Source organism: Nerophis lumbriciformis, linkage group LG21 (assembly GCF_033978685.3).
Source record: "Nerophis lumbriciformis linkage group LG21, RoL_Nlum_v2.1, whole genome shotgun sequence".
NCBI classification, from domain to species: domain Eukaryota; kingdom Metazoa; phylum Chordata; class Actinopteri; order Syngnathiformes; family Syngnathidae; genus Nerophis; species Nerophis lumbriciformis.
The window spans coordinates 18,759,135-18,779,929 of record NC_084568.2 but is presented as its reverse complement, the minus strand read 5'-3'; the positions used below and the strand labels follow the sequence as shown (position 1 = coordinate 18,779,929).

General features: G+C 38.9%; 1 protein-coding gene across 1 annotated transcript in view; it reads left to right on the top strand.

Moving 5' to 3' along the window:
* Nucleotides 1–3,280: 3,280 nt before the first annotated feature.
* The window catches only part of LOC133621014 (oxysterol-binding protein-related protein 10-like), a 199,706-nt gene continuing 182,191 nt past the window's right edge, over nucleotides 3,281–20,795 (top strand). The window contains exon 1 of the mRNA XM_061982779.2: nucleotides 3,281–3,765. Within this exon, the coding sequence (XP_061838763.1) occupies nucleotides 3,533–3,765 (233 nt within the window). The 5' untranslated portion in view covers nucleotides 3,281–3,532. The remainder of the gene's footprint in view (nucleotides 3,766–20,795) is intronic.

Here is a 20,795-nt window from a genome sequence, read left to right as displayed (position 1 = left end):
AACATCACAAAGAGGAAAGCCCATAAAAATAGGTTACAAAAGTTATTTAATAAGAAGCCAAAAAGCGCAAAAACAATAATGTTCGTGTTGGAGGAGTTGTGAATTAGATACACCTGCAGTCTGCAGGTGTACCTAATGTTGTGGCCCTGCAGTCATTCACAACTCCTCCAACACGAACATTATTGTTTTTGCACTTTTTGGCTTCTTATGAAATAACTTTTTTAAATAGATTCAATCTTGCACGTGGAAAGTTTAAGTGTGGGCTTTAGTGGATATAACACTCCCGTCAGGGGGTGCAAATTCTACGGCGGGGGTGCAGGAGGCGGGATTACTGCGAGCCTCAGCCAGTGCGTCTTTTGCAGCCATTTTATGATCGCTCAGCACAAGAAATACTTTACACACATACAGTTGTTGACAAAATACACTGTACATTATATACCTCAGCTAACTAACCTATGGAAATGTATAATATAATTCATATAGCAATACGGTCTCACTGCACAGCAGGCCAGCAGTTAGCCGAGTCCGCAATCCATGTTGAGGCACTGAGTGACGTGCCTCAACTGGCTGCTGTTCACCGCACCGTCTCTTCTCAGTATTTGAACGGCAAATGTGAAAATTCAGCGATTTTGAATACAAATAATCTAAAACTGGTGAAGTTAAATGGAAAATAACTTTATAGTATAATCACTGGATACATTTAACAATTTAATAATTTTTTTTTCTTTTTACATTTTTTTTCTTTCCATGATGGCAGGTGAGGCCCCGCCTCACCTGCCTCTAGTGACTGCACGTCACTGATATATATATATACATTGATATATATACATATGCGGTCCTCTCCAAGGTTTCTCATAGTCATTCACATCGACGTCCCACTGGGGTGAGTTTTTCCTTGCCCTTATGTGGGATCTGTACCGAGGATGTCGTTGTGGCTTGTGCAGCCCTTTGAGACACTTGTGATTTAGGGCTATATAAATAAACATTGATATATATATATATATATATATATATATATATATATATATATATATGTATATATATATATATATATATATATATATATTGTCCGCCCTGAGATCGGTAGGTTGTGAGTTCAAACCCTGGCCGAGTCATACCAAAGACTATAAAAATGGGACCAATTACCTCCACACTCAGCATCAAGGGTTGGAATTGGGGGTTAAATCACCAAAAATGATTCCCGAGCACGGCCACCACTGCTGTTCACTGCTCCCCTCACCTCCCACCGTGTGGAACAAGGGGGTGGGTCAAATGCAGAGGGTAATTTCACCACACCTAGTGTGTGTGTGACTATCAGTGGTGTATATATATATATATATATATATATATATATATATATATATATATATATATGTATATGTATATATCAATCGATCCTTTTTCGACCGCTTGTCCCTTATACATATACATATATATATATATATATATATATATATATATATATATATATATATATATATATATATATATATATATATATATATATACATATATGTATGTGTGTGTATATCTATACATGGAATATTACAGGAATAACCATGTGATGCAAATCTATTAGGGAAACTAAAATAAACAAACATGTAAAAAAGAACAAAATTGGATTTGAACTTTTAATAATCATTAGACTAATAATACACACGGTCACCAATGTATACTTTAATTTAAACCTTTTTTCAAATCTGTATAATTCTTAGCATATTTGGATTGGCTGTAGTTCCTTTTGAATTATTTAAAAATGGCTGCCACATCCTTTGATTTCTCTTGATGCGTTCCCATATTGCTTAACAAAGACAAATTTCAGAACTTATATTAGTATTATTTTAGTTTTGTGTGTTCAGTATATATATATTGTGTTATATCAACTAAAGCCCACACTTAAACTTTCCACGTGCAAGATTGAATCTATTTAAAAAAGTTATTTAATAAGAAGCCAAAAAGTGCAAAAACAATAATGTTCGTGTTGGAGGAGTTGTGAATGACTGCAGGGCCACAACATTAAGTACACCTGCAGACTGCAGCACTGATTTCAAATTTCATTCATTCACAACTCCTCCAACACGAACATTATTGTTTTTGCACTTTTTGGCTTCTTATTGAGCTGCTGCATTTTTTGGTTGGGTTGTTTATTTCTTTTGAGTAACTTACTTCTACATTTCTAAAAGGGGAGGAATGTAACAGTAGTATAGTAGTAGTAGTATAGTATAATCACTGGATACATATAACAATTTAATAAAAATGTTTTCTTTTTACATTTTTTTTCTTTCCATGATGGCAGGTGAGGCCCCGCCTCTAGTGACTGCACGTCACTGGAATGTAATAGAGTGATCTATGTTTGTCTGTTGCCATCTCCTGGTGAATGTTGGGTATAGCGTACTGTGGTTACTTTTTGGTTGGCCAACGATTTACGTGGTGTTGCGCACCTGTCAAGTGTGTGAGTCTATTCTGAAGTCTACAGTAAAGAGACGTACTTCATCACCTCGCCTGGTTATTGCCTCCAACCCAATATATTACATAAAGGTAAGACCATAATAACGTTTTTTTTAATTAAATGTGCTTTTTTGTGTGCTACAGTTTGTATGTGTAAAGTTAAAGTTAAGTTAAAGTACCAATGATTGTCACACACACGAGGTGTGGTGAAATTTGTCCTCTGCATTTGACCCATCCCTTGATCACCCCCTGGGATGTGAGGGGAGCAGTGGGCAGCAGCGGCGCCTCGCCCGGGAATAATTTTTGGTGATTTAACCCCCAATTCCAACCCTTGATGCTGAGTGCCAAGCAGGGAAGAATGTTGGTATGAGCTTTTAAACATAACCCGTTAACTGCTGCCAATCAAATGGTGAATAAGATACTCTTTAGGGTTCATATGTTTGTAAATCTGACTGTGATGAAGTCAGTGCCTCACCAGCCATGAACCTCACCGCACGTCACTGATGTTGTTATATTGTTTAAAAACTCATCATATACAGTGTGCAACAAAATCAAAGGGGTTTTGCTTTTGTTTACCTATTTTGCTCAACAGCTGCATGTAATAAAAAAGGATGATACTATGATATTGTTGCTACATTGTTATTAAATACTTTTAAATGTTAGCGTTGTTTTGTTTTATTTGGATTATAATCGTGATCAACAATTTAAAGCTAAATAATGGTTTTGAAAAATCGTGTCGTATCGTCGATCTTTACTGTTAATAATTGTTCATTCTTCCAGCAGTCATGACATTTTTCTGAGGATGTGGAGCACGAGGCTATACTGTCATTTCCGGGGGCGGGGCCAAGTGGCGAGTGGGCGTGGCCTCACGCCAGAACTCTCTAGTCCAGACGCTCAGTGCACTGCGGAGAGGAGAACCGCACAACCGGAGGAGATGTCTGCTCCCCCCACTCAGCTGGGGTCGCTCGCATCCACGTCACGGCGCGGTCACGACACATCTTCCAGTTGCCGCCGTGTCCATTAGCGCTCCAATGTGTTGGTGAAATCCTTCCCCCCCTCCCTCCTCTTCCGTCCCGTCGCCAGCATGGACAAGACGCCGTGTGGTCCACATCCCGGGACCAACTCTTCCGCTTCGGACGGAGCCAACTCGTCGTCGAGGAAGCCCGGGAGGACAGGGTCGCAAAGCCCAGCCCAGTGCGGTCCCGCCGGAGCCGGAGGCGGACGGGGGGCTTCGCAGCAGCAGCTTCACGGTCGCAGGCGACAGCTGGAAGGAGTTCTCAGCAAATACACCAACCTCATCCAAGGCTGGCAGAACAGGTAATTAACTGAAGTTTGCCACACTTGCTGTCATGGCGCCTTGTTGTGCTTGTGCCATTGTCCACGTTGCACTTCACTTTAAAGTGGGAGTCAATTAAAACGCAAACTTTGCACGCCAGGCTTAACAAAGCAAATACATTTGACTACATATATGGGCCATTGGTTCAAAGTGAGGTTGGAAATTTTTGTAAGTTGTATTCCCAAAACTTTGTCCCTATACATATTGATTGATTGATTGATTGATTGATTGATTGATTGATTGATTGATTGAGACTTTTATTAGTAGGTTGCACAGTGAAGTACACATTCCGTACAATTGACCACTAAATGGTAACACCCGAATACGTTTTTCAAGTTGTTTAAGTCGGGGTCCACTTAAATTGATTCATTATACAGATATATACTTTCACAGTGTTTTTCAACCACTGTGCCGCGGCACACTAGTGTGCCGTGAGATACAGTCTGGCGAGCCGTGGGAGATGATCTAATTTCACCTGTTTGGGTTAAAAATATTTTTTGCAAACCAGTAATTATAGTCTGCAAATTATGTGTTGTTGTTGAGTGTCGGTGCTGTCTAGAGCGCGGCAGAGTAACCGTGTAATACTCTTCCATATCAGTAGGAGGCAGGATGCAGGTAAAAAGGTATCTAATGCTTAAACAAAAAATAAACAAAAGGTGAGTGCCCCTAAGAAAAGGCATTGAAGCTCAGGGATGGCTATGCAGAACGAAACTAAAACTGATCTGGCTGCAAAGTAAAAATAAAAACAGAATGCTGGACGACAGCAAAGACTTACTGTGGAGCAAAGACGGCGTCCACAAAGTACATCCGAACATGACATGGCAATCAACAATGTCTCCACAAAGAAGGATAAAAACAACTAAAATCTTCTTGATTGCTAAAACAAAGTAGATGCGGGAAATATCGCTCAAAGGAAGACATGAAACTGCAACAGGAAAATACCAAAAAAAGATAAAAAATAAAAAATAGGAGCGCAAGACAAGAACTAAAACACTACACACAGGAAAACAGCAATAAACTCAAAATAAGTCAGGGGGTGATGTGACAGGTGGTGACAGTACACTTACTTTGAGACAACAGCTATATTGATGCATGCTTGGTTATGTTTTAAAGTCATATCCAACAATTGCGACAACGACTTTTTGCTGTCAACCGAGTTTCGTTTTTTTAATGATGTCAGCTGGTGGTGTACCTTCGGATTTTTTCAACACAAAAAATGTGCCTTGGCTCAAAAAAGGTTGAAAAACACTGTACTATCAGATATATACTATCATCATAATACAGTCATCACACAAGATAATCATCAGAGTATATACATTGAATTATTTACATTATTTACAATCCAGGGTGTGGGATGTGGAGGGGGGGGGGGAGCATTGGTTATCATCATCACTTCAGTCATCAACAATTGAGAACAGCGAAATGGACATTGAAACAGTGTAGGTCTGACTTGGTAGGATATGTACAGCAAGTAGTGGACATAGAAAGAGAGAGATCAGAAAGCATAAGAAAAGGTATCTACATTTGGTTATTTACATTTGATTATTAACAATCCGGGGAGGGTGTTAGTTTAGGGTTGAAGTTGCCTGGAGGTGTACTTTTAAAGTTAAAGTTAAAGTACCAATGATTGTCACACACACACTAGGTGTGGCGAAATTATTCTCTGCATTTGACCCATCACCCTTGATCACCCCCTGGGAGGTGAGGGGAGCAGTGGGCAGCAGCAGTGGCCGCGCCCGGGAATCATTTTGGTGATTTAACCCCCAATTCCAACCCTTGATACTGAGTGCCAAGCAGGGAGGCAATGGGTCCCATTTTTATAGTCTTTGGTATGACTCGGCCGGGGTTTGAACTCACAACCTACCGATCTCAGGGCGGACACTCTAACCACTAGGCCACTGAAGGAGGATAGAGATGCCCTTTCTTTTACACCTGCTGGGAGTGCATTCCACATTGATGTGGCATAGAAAGAGAATGAGTTAAGACCTTTGTTAGATCGGAATCTGGGTTTAACGTGGTTAGTGGAGCTCCCCCTGGTGTTGTGGTTATGGCGGTCATTTACGTTAAGGAAGTAGTTTGACATGTACTTCGGTATCTGGGAGGTGTAGCGAATTTTATAGACTAGGCTCAGTGCAAGTTGTTTTACTCTGTCCTCCACCCTGAGCCAGCCCACTTTGGAGAAGTGGGTAGGAGTGAGGTGGGATCTGGGGTGGAGGTCTAGAAGTAATCTGACTAGCTTGTTCTGGGATGTTTGGAGTTTAGATTTGAGGATTTTGGAGGTGCTAGGGTATCAGGAGGTGCATGCGTAATCGAAAAAGGGTTGAACGAGAGTTCCCGCTAGAATCCTCATGGTGCTTTTGTTGACCAGCGAGGAGATTCTGTAGAGAAATCTCGTTCGTTGGTTGACCTTTTTGATTACCTTGGTTGCCATTTTATCAAAGGAAAGATTAGCCTCTAGAATGGAACCTAGGTAGGTGACCTCATCTTTCCTGGTGATAACAATGTCACCCACTTTTATAGTAAAGTCATTGACTTTCTTAAGGTTGATGTGGGACCCAAGAAAGTACATGTACAATATTTGAAGTACACATTTCTAGAAAAAGAACGGTCAACTTTTACGTTGTATTATAGCGTCCAGAAGAAGTGATTTTATTGAGCAACCTATGTTAACACAGCTCAACTTATCTCGTTCCTTCCACATGCAGGGCTCGAATTTAACCAAGGCAACCGCGGAAAGTGCCGCGACCATGAATTGATTTACGTGGACCCCGACTTAAACAAGTTGAAAAACTTATTCGGGTGTTACCATTTAGTGGTCAATTGTACGGAATATGTACTGACTGTACTGTGCAATCTACTAATAAAAGTTTCAATCAATCAAAAAAACTCCATACTTGCCAACCTTTAGACATCCAAATTCGGGAGATTGGGGGGGGGGGTTTGAGGTGAGGGGGCAGGGTTTGGTGATAACGGGGGTGTATATTGTAGCTTCCCGGAAGAGTTAGTGCTGCAAGGGATTCTGGGTATTTGTTCGGTTGTGTTTATGTAGTTACAGTGCGGATGTTCTCCCGAAATGTGTTTGTCATTCTTGTTTGGTGTGGGTTCACAGTGTGGCGCATATTTGTAACAGTGTTACAGTTGTTTATATGGCCACCGTCAGTGTGACCAGTATGGCTGTTGATCAAGTATGAATTGCATTCACTTGTGTGTGTGTGTGTGTGTGTTAAAGCCGCATATATTATGTGACTGGACCAGCACGTTGTCTGTATGAAGGAAAAGCGGACGTGACGACAGGTTATAGAGGACGCTAAAGGCAGTGCCTTTGAGGCACGCCCCCGATATTGTTGTCCGGGTGGAAATCGGGAGAAATTCGGGAGAATGGTTGCCCCGGGAGATTTTCGGGAGGGACACTGAAATTCGGGAGTGGGAAAATCGGGAGGGCTGGCAAGTATGGCGACCGCCCTTGTCACTTGCCGTAATGCCCTAAAACATTGACCAGCATCGACGGCTAGAACATGCCGTGACCGCCGTTGACTTTTTACTTATTAATGGACAACTGTAATGTAATTGTTATCGTCGAATAAATTGATAGAAACACCTCGAGATTACTTTTTTCTTACATTTTCAACTGTTTAAGACATTGCATAATTAACATTAATAAATATATATATATATATATAATATATATATATATATATATATATATATATATATATATATATATATATATATATATATATATATACATTGGGTCAGGAAAAAACACAGAGGCTATTTCATCCCTACAAGCCTGTTTCGCAGGTTTCTCTGCTCTTCAGGGGATTTTATTGGAGTGTCTCACTTCAATAATATTTCCTGACCTAACGTATATTCCACTCTACCCTGGTGTTGAGCACTGTATAACGGATAGACCACAGAAACCTTGAATATATATATATATATATATATATATATATATATATATATATATATATATATATATATATATGAGTAAAAATGCTTTTCTTTCAATATGCATAATAACAAAAAGGGTAATATTTAAAAAATGGATAGCTGTTGATAGTCCAACTCATACTGACTGGTACACACAAGCTATGGAGATGATATCAGTAGAACAAACTGCATTTAGTTTAGATAATAATGAGTCGTATATTGCAATATGGGATCCATTATTTAAATTTGTTTCAACTAATAAATGAACCAAAATATGACTTATTATATCTTTGTGGAAAATGTTGGACTCGGTGTGTTGTCGGGCTTATGGGATGTGATGCAAGTGTAAGCCACTGTGACACTATTGTTCATTTCTAATTTTTTAATTATTTTTTATTAATGTTTTTAATGATGATAAAAATGAGGGTTTTTAATCACTGCTATTTTGAAATTGTTACTAATATTGATGCTGTTGTCGATAATGTTCATTATTGTTTCACTACATTTGGATTTGTGTGTCCTCAATTGCTCTCAATTGCTCTGTTTATTGTTGTACTCAATGTTGCTGGGACGGGTTTGGTTTTGGAATTGGATTGCATTGTTGTGGTGTTGTTGTGTATTGTTTTGTTGATTGATTAATAAATTCATAATAAAAAACAAAAAAACAAAAAAAAAACAGTTAGTCCATCTTTTGACACTTCTTCCACCCCCGTCCTTGCACGCTACAACAAAGATGACGGGGAGAAGACGCTGTCGAAGGTGAGCCACGTAGATAAGACCACCCACAAAACGGCGCATCCTGAAGCGACAGTCAGAAAGCGGCTTGAAGATGATCTGTAAAACATAATCTATGCAACATTTTGACCAAAGAACCACCATTAAATGTTATGTAGACCACAATGAAGTGTTTTCAATTTAGAAAAAAAATTAAATAATATGACCCCTTTAATGCGCCCTATAATCCGGTTCGCCTTTTGTATGAAAATAGACCTGAGTAGACCCGCTCATCGGCAGTGCGCTTTATAATCCGGTGCGTTCTATGGTCCGGAAAATATGGTACAAATAAGAAGCATCCTGATAAACATCTTGAACCTTATTTAAAAAAAAAAAACAGAAAATCTTATTCATCTCATAAAGGATGAAGAAAGACAATGACTTTCCTGTTTTGTTTAATCAGGCGTTTTACTGCCGTGTTACTGGCACCATTTGGGAACAATTATGTAAATAAAACATTTAGAAAACCTTTCTATGTAAATATATCATTTCACAACGTACTGGTATATCTGCGGTTTATAGTCCGGTGCGGCTAATATATGAAAACCTTTTATTTTTATTTTTGTTATGTAGTGGGTGCGGCTTATAGTCCAGGAAATCGTGTTTTCATTGCTAACTTAATATACTTTCTTTTTTCTTTTCTTTTTAACACCCAGTGTTTCTGTAGTGACTGCCCATGTTTCGATAATGACCACTATTTTTGTTTGCAAGGTTGTATCATATTACCTTTACCTCATAACATGCTTGATGTTGGATATATTACAGATATCTTTTGTAGTCAATAATATCAGTATTATACCCCATATACTTATGGGCATCACACTGTGCTGACATTAGGGATGTCCGATAATGGCTTTTTGCCGATATCCGATATTCCGATATTGTCCAACTCTTAATTACCGATACCGATATCAACCGATACCGATATATACAGTCGTGGAATTAACACATTATTATGCCTAATTTGGACAACCAGGTATGGTGAAGATAAAAAAAATAAAATAAGATAAATAAATTAAAAACATTTTCTTGAATAAAAAAGAAAGTAAAACAATATAAACACAGTTACATAGAAACTAGTAATTAATGAAAATGAGCAAAATTAACTGTTAAAGGTTAGTACTATTAGTGCACCAGAAGCACCCACAATCATGTGTGCTTACGGACTGTATCCCTTGCAGACTGTATTGATATATATTGATATATAATGTAGGAACCAGAATATTAATAACAGAAAGAAACAACCCTTTTGTGTGAATGAGTGTAAATGGGGGAGAGATTATTTTTGGGTTGGTGAACTAATTGTAAGTGTATCTTGTGTTTTTTATGTTGATTTAATAAATTAAAAAAAAATAAATAAAAAGATACCGATAATAAAAAAAACCAAACCGATAATTTCCGATATTACATTTTAAAGCATTTATCGGCCGATGATATCGGCAGGATGATATTATCGGACATCTCTAGCTGACATTATGCTTGACTATTTGTTTAAACAAATGTGCCAATATTAGACCAGAACCAGTCTTTCTTCTCAAATGCAAATTTATGCTGACTGAAGCAAAAATCCCTTCATATATTAAAGGATTATTAAACTAAATTAAAGGGGATCATTAAACTCATTAAATTAAGCAGTTCCTAAGATGGATACTAATTACAATGACAATCAGAGTGACATTTTTATATATATTTTTTCAGTATTGGTGGTCCTATTGAAACTACAGCGGTATTTCGGTCATCATGCCCCCTACTTGTAGTAGGACTTTGTTTATTACGATTCCCGTTAGCTGTTGCTATACTGTTCTTCCGAGGCTGTACAATTTCAAAAACACTTTTATACATATACAACATCAAAGGGGTCTTATTATTGAAAAAAACAAAACTTTTCTTACATATTTGTGTGTATTTGGGATCCCTAGAAGTCCTGAAAATTAGATATCAAACATTGGAGGCATGGAAGATATATTTATAAAACAATCTTGCCATTTTCTAACTTGCTCCAAAAGAGCGATTTGGAATTTGAGACTTTAGTGACGTATTTTGCATAAAGTCAGCGAATATCTCCATAAATGGTAGAGATTTACCCGAAAAACTTTGCTCGAGTCGACCATTTTTATTTGATTGTAGTCACAACCGATGTTAATCTTTGGGCACCTAACGATTCAATCCGATTCAGATTCTTGGGGGTGACAATCTGATTCAGAATCGATTCTCGATTCAAACCGATTCTTGCAATGTTAATTTGATATCATCATTTTATTGAAACTGTTTCAAAACGGGTTAGAGGTTAGAAAAGATGGCAGAAAAACGTATTTTTCTTCTAAATAAAAATTTCAAATAATTATTTTAATAATTGATCGTTAAAAATTATGAATTGATGTGGAATCGGAATAAATAATTGCGCTTCTTCCGCCCGGGCACTGCTATATTGCTGTCTGACGTCACTACGCACGTTGCATAATGACGTCATCCTCACCTGCGGTAACCGTTAAAGAAATTGTGTGAAAAAATGGCAAACGATTGATACACTCGGAACTGGTTCTAAAACAAGAACCAGTTGTCTATTCCCATCCCTACTTATGTTGGAATATTTTGTTTTTGACAAAAAAATTTGCCAATGGGTTGCCTGAATTTTTGTATACCGCGTACTGCAAACCAATGAGGCTGACTAACTATTCTGTTTGTTATTGTTGTATTGTTGATGGTCGTGTGATGGGTGATGAGCCAAGAAGACGCCAACGAGGAATCGTCGAACAAAAAGCTTTATTTGTTTCAGCGAGCCTCAGACTGGAACTGCAGCTTCCAGGAGAAAGAGTATGGGCCTGATTACTCTTCTCCTGTACTCTCGGACCACTGTCCTAAATACCTTTTACACGAAGACCCCCACTCTTTGTAACTCTAGCCTTGGACAAAGGCCAGTTTGTTGCTTGACCAGTCAACCTATTTCCTGTGATCTGTTGAGTCTGTTGACCTCCGAACCCTATCCTCGACTCCTACTTGTGAGGGCTTCCTACCAGATGTCGTTGTTGTGTTTACACTTCCTCCTAAAATCCAACTGCTGCTATCCTTTAAGTTCCCCAATGTCCTGGGGGCATTGGGGAACTCTCTGGACGAGCTGTGATAGACTTCTGCACCCGAAGCAATCTAAGGGCATATTTCCTTAATAGGATAAACCTCTAAAGGATTCTGTGACCAAATACAAGACTATATCAATGGATGATCTGAACTTTATTTAGAAATTTAAGCGATTTAAGTAATTCAAGTAAAAGACATGAATTACCTAAGACTTATGACTGAGACCTTTGCAGGTTCCTGGGACTTCACTAAGAGTTAATTGAAAACACCCAAGAGGCGCTAATTGGAGCATTTACGTTATGTATCCAGCTTTTTAGCACTGTGTCTGGTTGTCTAGCTACAAATCTAGTCATCTATCTAATCGTTTTGCTTTTCAAGAAGAGATAATGATAATGTGAATGATATATGAGATAAACACCATTATGACAGGAAGTACTTAACAAACACATTAAGGAAGTGAAGAATGATGCTGCATGGATTCATAAAGAAAAAATAGGCTGGAAGAAGCAAAACAACGAAAAATATGTGTAAAATGGATGATTTGACACAGCTAATACGCTTGAACATTGTGATTGTGACCCCTTTACATAACATTCAGGCATACATCAGATTGTTTTTGTGGGTGTGGGGTGTCTGGTCTTTAGGATCTACTAGTCTCGGTCACAGGATATTGCCTGGTTTGAAGTGTACAGGGATGTTGTGTTGGTTAAACTAGGGCTGGGCGATATGGCCTTTTATTAATATCTCGATATTTTTAGGCCATGTCACGATACACGATATATATCTCGATATTTTGCCTTAGCCTTGAATGAACACTTGATACATATAATCACAGCAGTATGATGATTCTATGTGTCTACATTAAAACATTGTTCATACTGCATTAATATAAGCTCATTTTAAACTTTCATGCAGAGAGGGAAATCACAACTACGTCAATTTACCAAAACTGTATTTTTTAAACAGTTATTAAGCAGTGGCACAAACATTCATGTAATTTCAAAACAGAAAGTGCAAGATTGTCAGAGACATTTTTTTTTTTTTTAATGTCCTGTCCAGCTTCTCAGGCAAATCATATAGTTGATGTAGATGCCCATATCGGCTGTTCAGATTTACTTTACAGAAGAGAAGTGTAGGATACTTCTCTTGTTGTCTTATTTGTATTTGACTTTATTAAATGTATTTATATTATCATTTAGTGCAGCCGGGCCAGAGCAGGAGGGGATAGAAAGAGAAAAAAAAGAAGACAGAGGGGGAAATTGTAGGGACAAGAGGGGGATTAGACAGAGAGACAAAAACAACAACAGCAAACAACAACAACAACAATAGAGCAACATCAGCAAATATGACATGTACAAATATGATGGTAAAAGTAATAGCAAATAAGCAGTTAGCGAAAAATAAAAAATAATACAGAAATGTCAATGAGCATTATTACACTACAAATGGATCAATACAAATACCAATAGAAATAGCGCTATTGATAAAGAACACTACCAATACTTTACCTTTATTATCAACAATACATTTGTTCAAGTGCAACAATACATATACGTAATGATAACTTGAGATACGAAAGAATGCAGAAAAATGGAGGGGGAGAAAGAGAAGCAACCTACATTAACCTTGTAGGTTGTTATAGTAACATTAGGTTAAGCTTTGTCAGTGTGCCATGTGTTATACCCAGTTAACCCTAGGGCAACAACGTTAATATATGTTTGATGAAACGTGATTATGTGCATGAGTGTAAGTATGCATATGTACTTGTATATGTACAGAATGTGTATATGTGTTTGTACAATGAATGTATATGTACAGAATGTGTATATGTGTTTGTACAGTGAATGTATATGTACAGAATGTGTATATGTGTTTGTACAGTGAGTGTATATGTACAGTATGTGTATGTTTGTATATTGAATGTGCGTGTGGATGTACGAACTTTAAGTATGTAAATATGTACTGTATTTGTGTATGTATGTGGGAGCGTAGGTACCTATGTATGTGAGCATATGTGATTTTGTATGTACCATACATTCGACTCCCAGAGACATTTTAAAACAAGCTATTAGTGCACTTTTGTGCATGATGTCACACAAGATGACATAGCAAAACAACGCTAAATTAAAGTGCACTTTTTGTACAGAACGCCACTACAATAGTTTAAAACATATAAAGTGCACTTTTGTGCATGATGTCACACAAAATATTTCAATAACTGTCAAATAAAAATGAGCTGCATAATAGGAAATCAAATAGTGTATGTCCTTCACTATGTGGTAGGTTACTGCGGACGTTATCTCCTTCTGTTGGTGACTTTTTTTTATACGGTGTTGATGTGGAAATGGTTGCTTCGGCATTTTGTTGGTGTGGCACCGGCCGGAGATGTTGACATGCGGAGTTTCAAGCACTCTTCATTCTCTAGCGGGTGACTTTTCAAATGGTGCTACACATTAGCAGTGCTGCTACTTTTTGTAGCAACGCTTTTGCCGCATACTTGTGAAACATCTTCCCGCTTGAAGCAAAACCACCGCCAGACGATGGACTCCCTGCTATTTTTCTTGGGAATTAATTATTCCTTCATTTGTTACCACACCGCTAGCATCACAGCTAACTTTACCATGTCGCTACCTGTCTGCTCCGCGAGAGCGTATGACGTTGCGACAGTATGTGACGTATGTAAGAAGGTGCGCTTGTTTTATGTCTCTGTGAGAAGCAGATACAAGAAAGAGTGAGAAGAGCCTGCAGTGTAATGCCCGCAGCTAAAAGCAACTGCGTGAGGACGTATACTCGAATATCACGATATAGCCATTGTCTATACCGCACAGAGACAAGCCCGCGATATATCGAGTATATTCGATATATCGCCCAGCCCTAGGTTAAACATTATTTGGAGTTTCTCAGATAGACCTGATACATATTTAAATGACAATATTTTTGCGTCTCTCACCCTTTTCCTCATCCACTCTCTTCTTGTTTCTTCTGGAACTGGATTTACTTTTCACAAACACCCATCTGGGGTAACCACAGGTTTTGAGGGCTTCTCTAAAATGCATATGCTCTTTCTCTTTGGCCTGTGGGCTGGTAGGAACACTATCAGCTCTGTGTTGCAGGGTTCTGATAACGCCCAGTTTGTGTTCCAGTCGGTGGTCACAAAGTAGGCATTGATCAGACGACATGGTTAACTTGACATTTGCAGCTACGACCATTAGCTGTGTTGTTAGCATTGTATGTACCACTTTGTCATTTCACATCGCTCATGCCAAAGGTTTACTATGTAGTGAAAAGCTGATGTCAAAGTTCAAGTGCATCAACAGAGTTCATCTCCACTTAGCATTGCCCTGACAGCTGCTCATTTCGGAGAGCTGATAACATTAAGTGGCGTGTCAAATCGAATTGAGGCCTAGACATCTTGCGTCTCGTCTTTTGACATAGTTTACACCAAAGGCTTTCCAATGGAGATGTGTTATTGATTAGGCAGGAGTTAATGATGAAGTGCATCAAAAAATTGTGCTATAAGTTTGTCCACTTGAATGTTGCGGTAAAGATACAATAGCGCCAAGATTAGCCGCTGTGTTTTTGTTAGCATTGTTCAGCCTTAACCCGGAAACGTAAGTTTCCCTTTGTGAATATCTTTATGGATCCTAACAACATAATATACAAAATAGGACTATTACTGCACTATAATCAGTTTAAGACATTAATGAGACTAGGGATGGATCGGCCACTCATCAGTATCGCCGTTGCAGATTAATGCCTTTTAAATGCTGATCTCAAACAGCGATGCCCTCTGGCTGACACTGTATTTATTTTTAGTCTCCCGGTTAGCAAGCAACTAGCAGCTAATTGTGTGTCTCCATACACAGTGTAAAGCCACTCCACTTAGCTAATAATAACAACCTCAGTTATGGAAAGTAGAGTGCATTTCTTATTATCTTAAGTAAGATAGGAATCGAGAACCGAACCGGTTCCCAGTGCATCAATTCTTTGGAATCGCTTGCTGTTTTTCAAAGGAATTTTTACGGGCGGTAATTGATTTGATTTAGATTTTTATTAAGGATCCCCATTAGCTGGTTGCCTCAACAACCCACTAGTCTTCTTGGGGTCCACAATTCAATACAATTACAAGTAAAAGCATATAATTATAACTACACAATACAGAAAATAAATAAATAAATAAATTTAAAAAAAATAAAAGCATCAATAAGAAAACAAGCAAACAATTTACAGTCACAGAATAATAATTACCATATAAATATAACTGCACAATATAAAACCAAACAAATCATCAACGAGCAGATTAGTTTAAAAACTCAGTTAAAATATTACTTTTTAAAAAAAAACTTGTTTACTTTCAATGCCGGTGAGAATTCGAGGCAGGTAATGACATCATTGCGCAACGTGCATAGTGACGTCAGACAGCAGCATGGAACAAAATTTAACAGAGCTACTTGTAATAATTTCAAGGTTGCTGTTTCATCAAGAGGACAACTTGCGAGCAATATATGGAAAGTAGAGTACATTTCTTATTATCTTAAGTGAGATAAGAATCGAGAACCGAACCGGTTCCCAGTGCATCAATTCTTTGGAAACGCTTGCTATTTTTCAAAGGAAATTTTACGTGCGGGAATGACATCATTGCGCAACGTGCATAGTGACGTCAGACAGCAACGTGGACAAAAATGTAACAGAGCTACTTGTAATAATTGCAAGGTTGATGTTTCATCAAGAGGACAACTTGCGAGCAATATGCTGAAACATTTGAACACACAGCATGCAATAACTATAAATGAATGTCGCGTTTTTAAACCGCTCTGATCTCATATCAGTCAGCCGGAGACACCTGGTGTAAATACAACAGGTACTAACCAATGTATCTGCGGGGTCTTAAAGAGTCTTAAATCTAACAATTTCAATTTAAGGCTTGGAAATGTCTACAATTCTCCTAAAAACTCATAAAAGGTCTTAAATACAATTTTGAAAGGTCTTAAAAATCTACTACTTAATCTACTACTTTTATTTAAAACATGCATAAACTTCAGTCTTGCTTTGAAACTTGACGAAAGCCCACATCAAAACCGAATTACATGCATAAAGTTAACCACTGATAGTCACACACACACACACACACTAGGTGTGGTGAAATAACTCTCTGCATTTGACCCATCCCCTTGTTCCACTCCCTGGGAGGTGAGAGGAGCAGTGAGCAGCAGCGATGGCCACACTCGGGAATAATTTTGGTGATTTAGCCCCCAATTCCAACCCTTGATGCTGAGTGACAAGCAGGGAGGTAAGGGGTCCCATTTTTATAGTCTTTGGTATGACTGGTACCGATCTACCTACCGGACACTCTAACCACAAGATGGGTAAGGGCAAGTTTAACAATTTGTGGCTCCAGAACGATCTATTTAATGCATGCTTGAAGCCGGTGGATGGAAACGTATAAAATGTTTAGAACCCGAACGTGGAGCCATCGAGGAAGGAAACATTTGTAAACAAGTGAATGGAATGATAGTGAAAATCTGGGAATAATGCTTTGGCATTCACACAATGATTGATACTAAAGTGATTAGGATGATATTTTTATTTTCTCAAAACCATTTATTTTTGTTTTTGTTTATGTTTACAATCTCAGGGTATAATTGCCTCAAGGCCAAAATTACAGTAAATGATTTAAATGAGTAATTAATAGTTTTTGGGTTTGTTTAGTTATTGTGTACTATTGACTTTGTTTTGCTCAAACAATTGTATGTTACAAAACAGAATAAGGAACTTGTTCAGATATTGTGTTGATATTGTTAAACTGTCAATAACCATAGATAGTGATCGATATTGGTTTCGGCCGATGTCACTCAATAAAACCCTGATTGGATCATACCTAGAATAAATACATTTCACATTGTATTATCGTGATCATATTAATAATAATAATAATAATAACTGGGATTTATATAGCGCTTTTCTAAGTACCCAAAGTCGCTTTACATGTAGAACCCATCAATCATTCACACCTGGTGGTGGTAAGCTACTTTCATAGCCACAGCTGCCCTGGGGTAGACTGACGGAAGCGTGGCTGCAATTTGCGCCAACGGCCCCTCCGACCACCACCTATCATTCATCATACAATTCACCGGTGTGAGTGGCACCGGGGGCAAAGGGTGAAGTGTCCCGCCCAAGGACACAACGGCAGCGATTTTTTGGATGGTAAGAGGCGGGGAGCGAACCTGCAACCCTCAGGTTTCTGGCACGGTTGCTCTACCCACTACGCCATGCCGCCCCATATTCATGATAGCAACGGTTTGACTATTTCTCCAAATCAAATCAACCAGTGTTTTGTTTTTGACCTTTGATGTTCCACTGTATATTCACTTTTAAAGGCAAAAAAAAAAAGATTACCCGTGCAAATATCTTCTTGTATATCTTAACACTGCAGCACTTGAGCCCTTCAACACTCTTACACTTAAATCCAACTTTCTATGGTAATTTCATTGCTGGCATGTCATTAATAATTTGGTTTATTTTTTTTTAGTCCGACTGTACTTTGTATTATTATTGTTTTATTGTTGTATTGTTTACCTGCTCAGTGGCCCAGTGGTTAGAGTGTCCGCCCTGAGATCGGTAGGTCGTGACTTCAAACCTCGGCCGAGTCATACCAAAGACTATAAAAATGGGACCCATTACCTCCCTGATTGGCACTCAGCATCAAGGGTTGGAATTGGGGGTTAAATCACCAAAATTATTCCCCAACGCGGCCACCGCTGCTGCTCACTGCTCCCCTCCTCCCAGAGGGTGGAACAAGGGGATGGGTCAAACGCAGAGAGTAATTTCACCACACCTAGTGTGTGTGTGACTATCAGTGGTACTTTACTTTAACTTTGGATATGGCCTTGCTGTCCTGTTGTTTGGTGCTGTCCTGTTCTTATGTGTTTGGCAGTAATTGCCGCAGGGACGAAAGATGGAAATTAGACACTGGCTACAATCTTGCATATTTACTCTCGTGTGATAATCAATATGTATTGACCCTGTTTTAGAAATAAAATCAGTCAAGTTAAAGTAAAAAAAGATTAACTGTACAGTACAGTATTACACTTCCATAGGTGATGTTTAACTTTTGCATAATGTTTATTTAATTGTCCACAACATCCATCCATCCATTTTCTACCGCTTAATCCCTTCGGGGTCGCGGGGGGCGCTGGAGCCTATCTCAGCTACAATCGGGCGGAAGGCGGGATACACCCTGGACAAGTCGCCACCTCATCGCAGGGCCAACACAGATAGACAGACAACATTCACACTCACATTCACACACTAGGGCCAATTTAGTGTTGCCAATCAACCTATCCCCAGGTGCATGTTTTTGGAGGTGGGAGGAAGCCGGAGTACCCGGAGGGAACCCACGCAGTCACGGGGAGAACATGCAAACTCCACACAGAAAGATCCAGATCCCGGGATTGAACCCAGGACTGCTCAGGACCTTCGTATTGTGAAGCAGACGCACTAACCCCTCTTCCACCGTGCTGCCCTGTCCACAACATATACATTGATAATAGAAAAGATTCAAGGTGGCGGAGAGGGTTGGAGTAATTGCAGCCATTAGTGTGTTTTCACGATTGGTCTCAAATGTTGAGTGCTTTGTGTGCACGGTGGTGGTGAGGAGCAGACCTGGAGCTAAACATGCTGCTGTGTAGGTGGCTTTCTGTCAGTGTGAAGTGCTGATAATGTTGTGTAGGTGATATCGGAGCCATTTATGAAGCTCCCTGTCTGTTTTTGCATATGGCTTTGACCATTTTTCACTGATAATGGAACCATATGTTCCAGTGTGGAAATGAGAGTATGGAAGTGAAATGGGCTTGTATTTGTTTTCAGTTGAGCGTGAGTCACTTATTCATGAAAAATGAGAATGCAATGCTCAGGGAAAAAAGGTGCTTACAAGGACAGAATGTAGAATAATTTGCTTTTCAAGTAGGTGTGAAAGATACTGCATGTTTTGGTTAAGATTGGATAAGTAAGTACAGGGCATTATTGCCGTTACTGATTTTTGCAAAGTAACCAGGGCTGAAGTTATTGATAATTTCAGTAATTGTTTGACCGATAAAACACACATTGAAGCTAAACAAAGATTTTATGCTTGCCATAACGTCATTCTTTTTCTCTTATAAATGTACATCATCAATATTAAAATTGCACTTTTAACGTGTACATTAATCAGTCCCTTCAGGATTTTGCGATGTTGTGAATTATGCGCGGCCTCGCAACTATGTCCAATTCCCGCAATTTCCCCGTGGATTTTGGCCAATCGTCAACATTTTCGCCAATCAAATTTGTCCCACTAGCACTCAAACGTAATGCAACTGTCTAACCAATAGGGATGTAACGATATCAAAATCTCACCGCACGATATCATCACGATTTTAAGGCCACGGTACGATATTATTGTGGTATATGTCCAAAAAAACAAGACTCAAAAATGCTATAGTGTGTAGAATGAAGTGGCAGGAATGTTTAGGATAAACACACATATACAGTACTGTAATTGAACACAAACATAATGCTAACATGTTCTCATCATACTAATCATATTCATTACTACAAACAAATATTTTTAAGTGCAAAGAATTGTGCGGGAACATCAACTGAACATCCAACTTTTACTTTCTAAGAAGCAGTGTCCTCTACTAGGGATGTCCCGATCCGATATTTGGATCGGATCGGCCGCCGATATTTGCAAAAAAATGCGTATCGACAAGGCATGGGAAAATGCCGATCCGGATCTAGTTAAAAAAAAAACCTCCGCTCCGTGTTTTCCAACACACCTATTTAAATAGTACATTCCACTTTTCTGCTGCTACCTAATTTCCGTTCCGCATTTTCCAGCACACCTTCAACACATCTAAAGGTCTGTGGATTCTCACGCAGTTGCTTTTAGCTGCTGGCATTACACGACAGGCTCTTCTCACTCTTTTCTGTGTCTGTGCTTCTCACAGACAGCAAGCGCACCTTCTTACACACGTCACATACTGTCACGTCATACGTCACATACTGTCACGTCATACGTCACATACGTATACCTCCTCCCCGAGCAGAGAGGTGGCAGCATGGCTAACGTTAGCTGTGATGCTAGCGCAGCCGTGTGACCAACGTTCTCTCTAAGGTGCGCGCTTGTGCAATTGCGCACTGTTTAAACGTCCTCTGCGCATAGCAATTATATGCCACGCACAAAATCTAATAA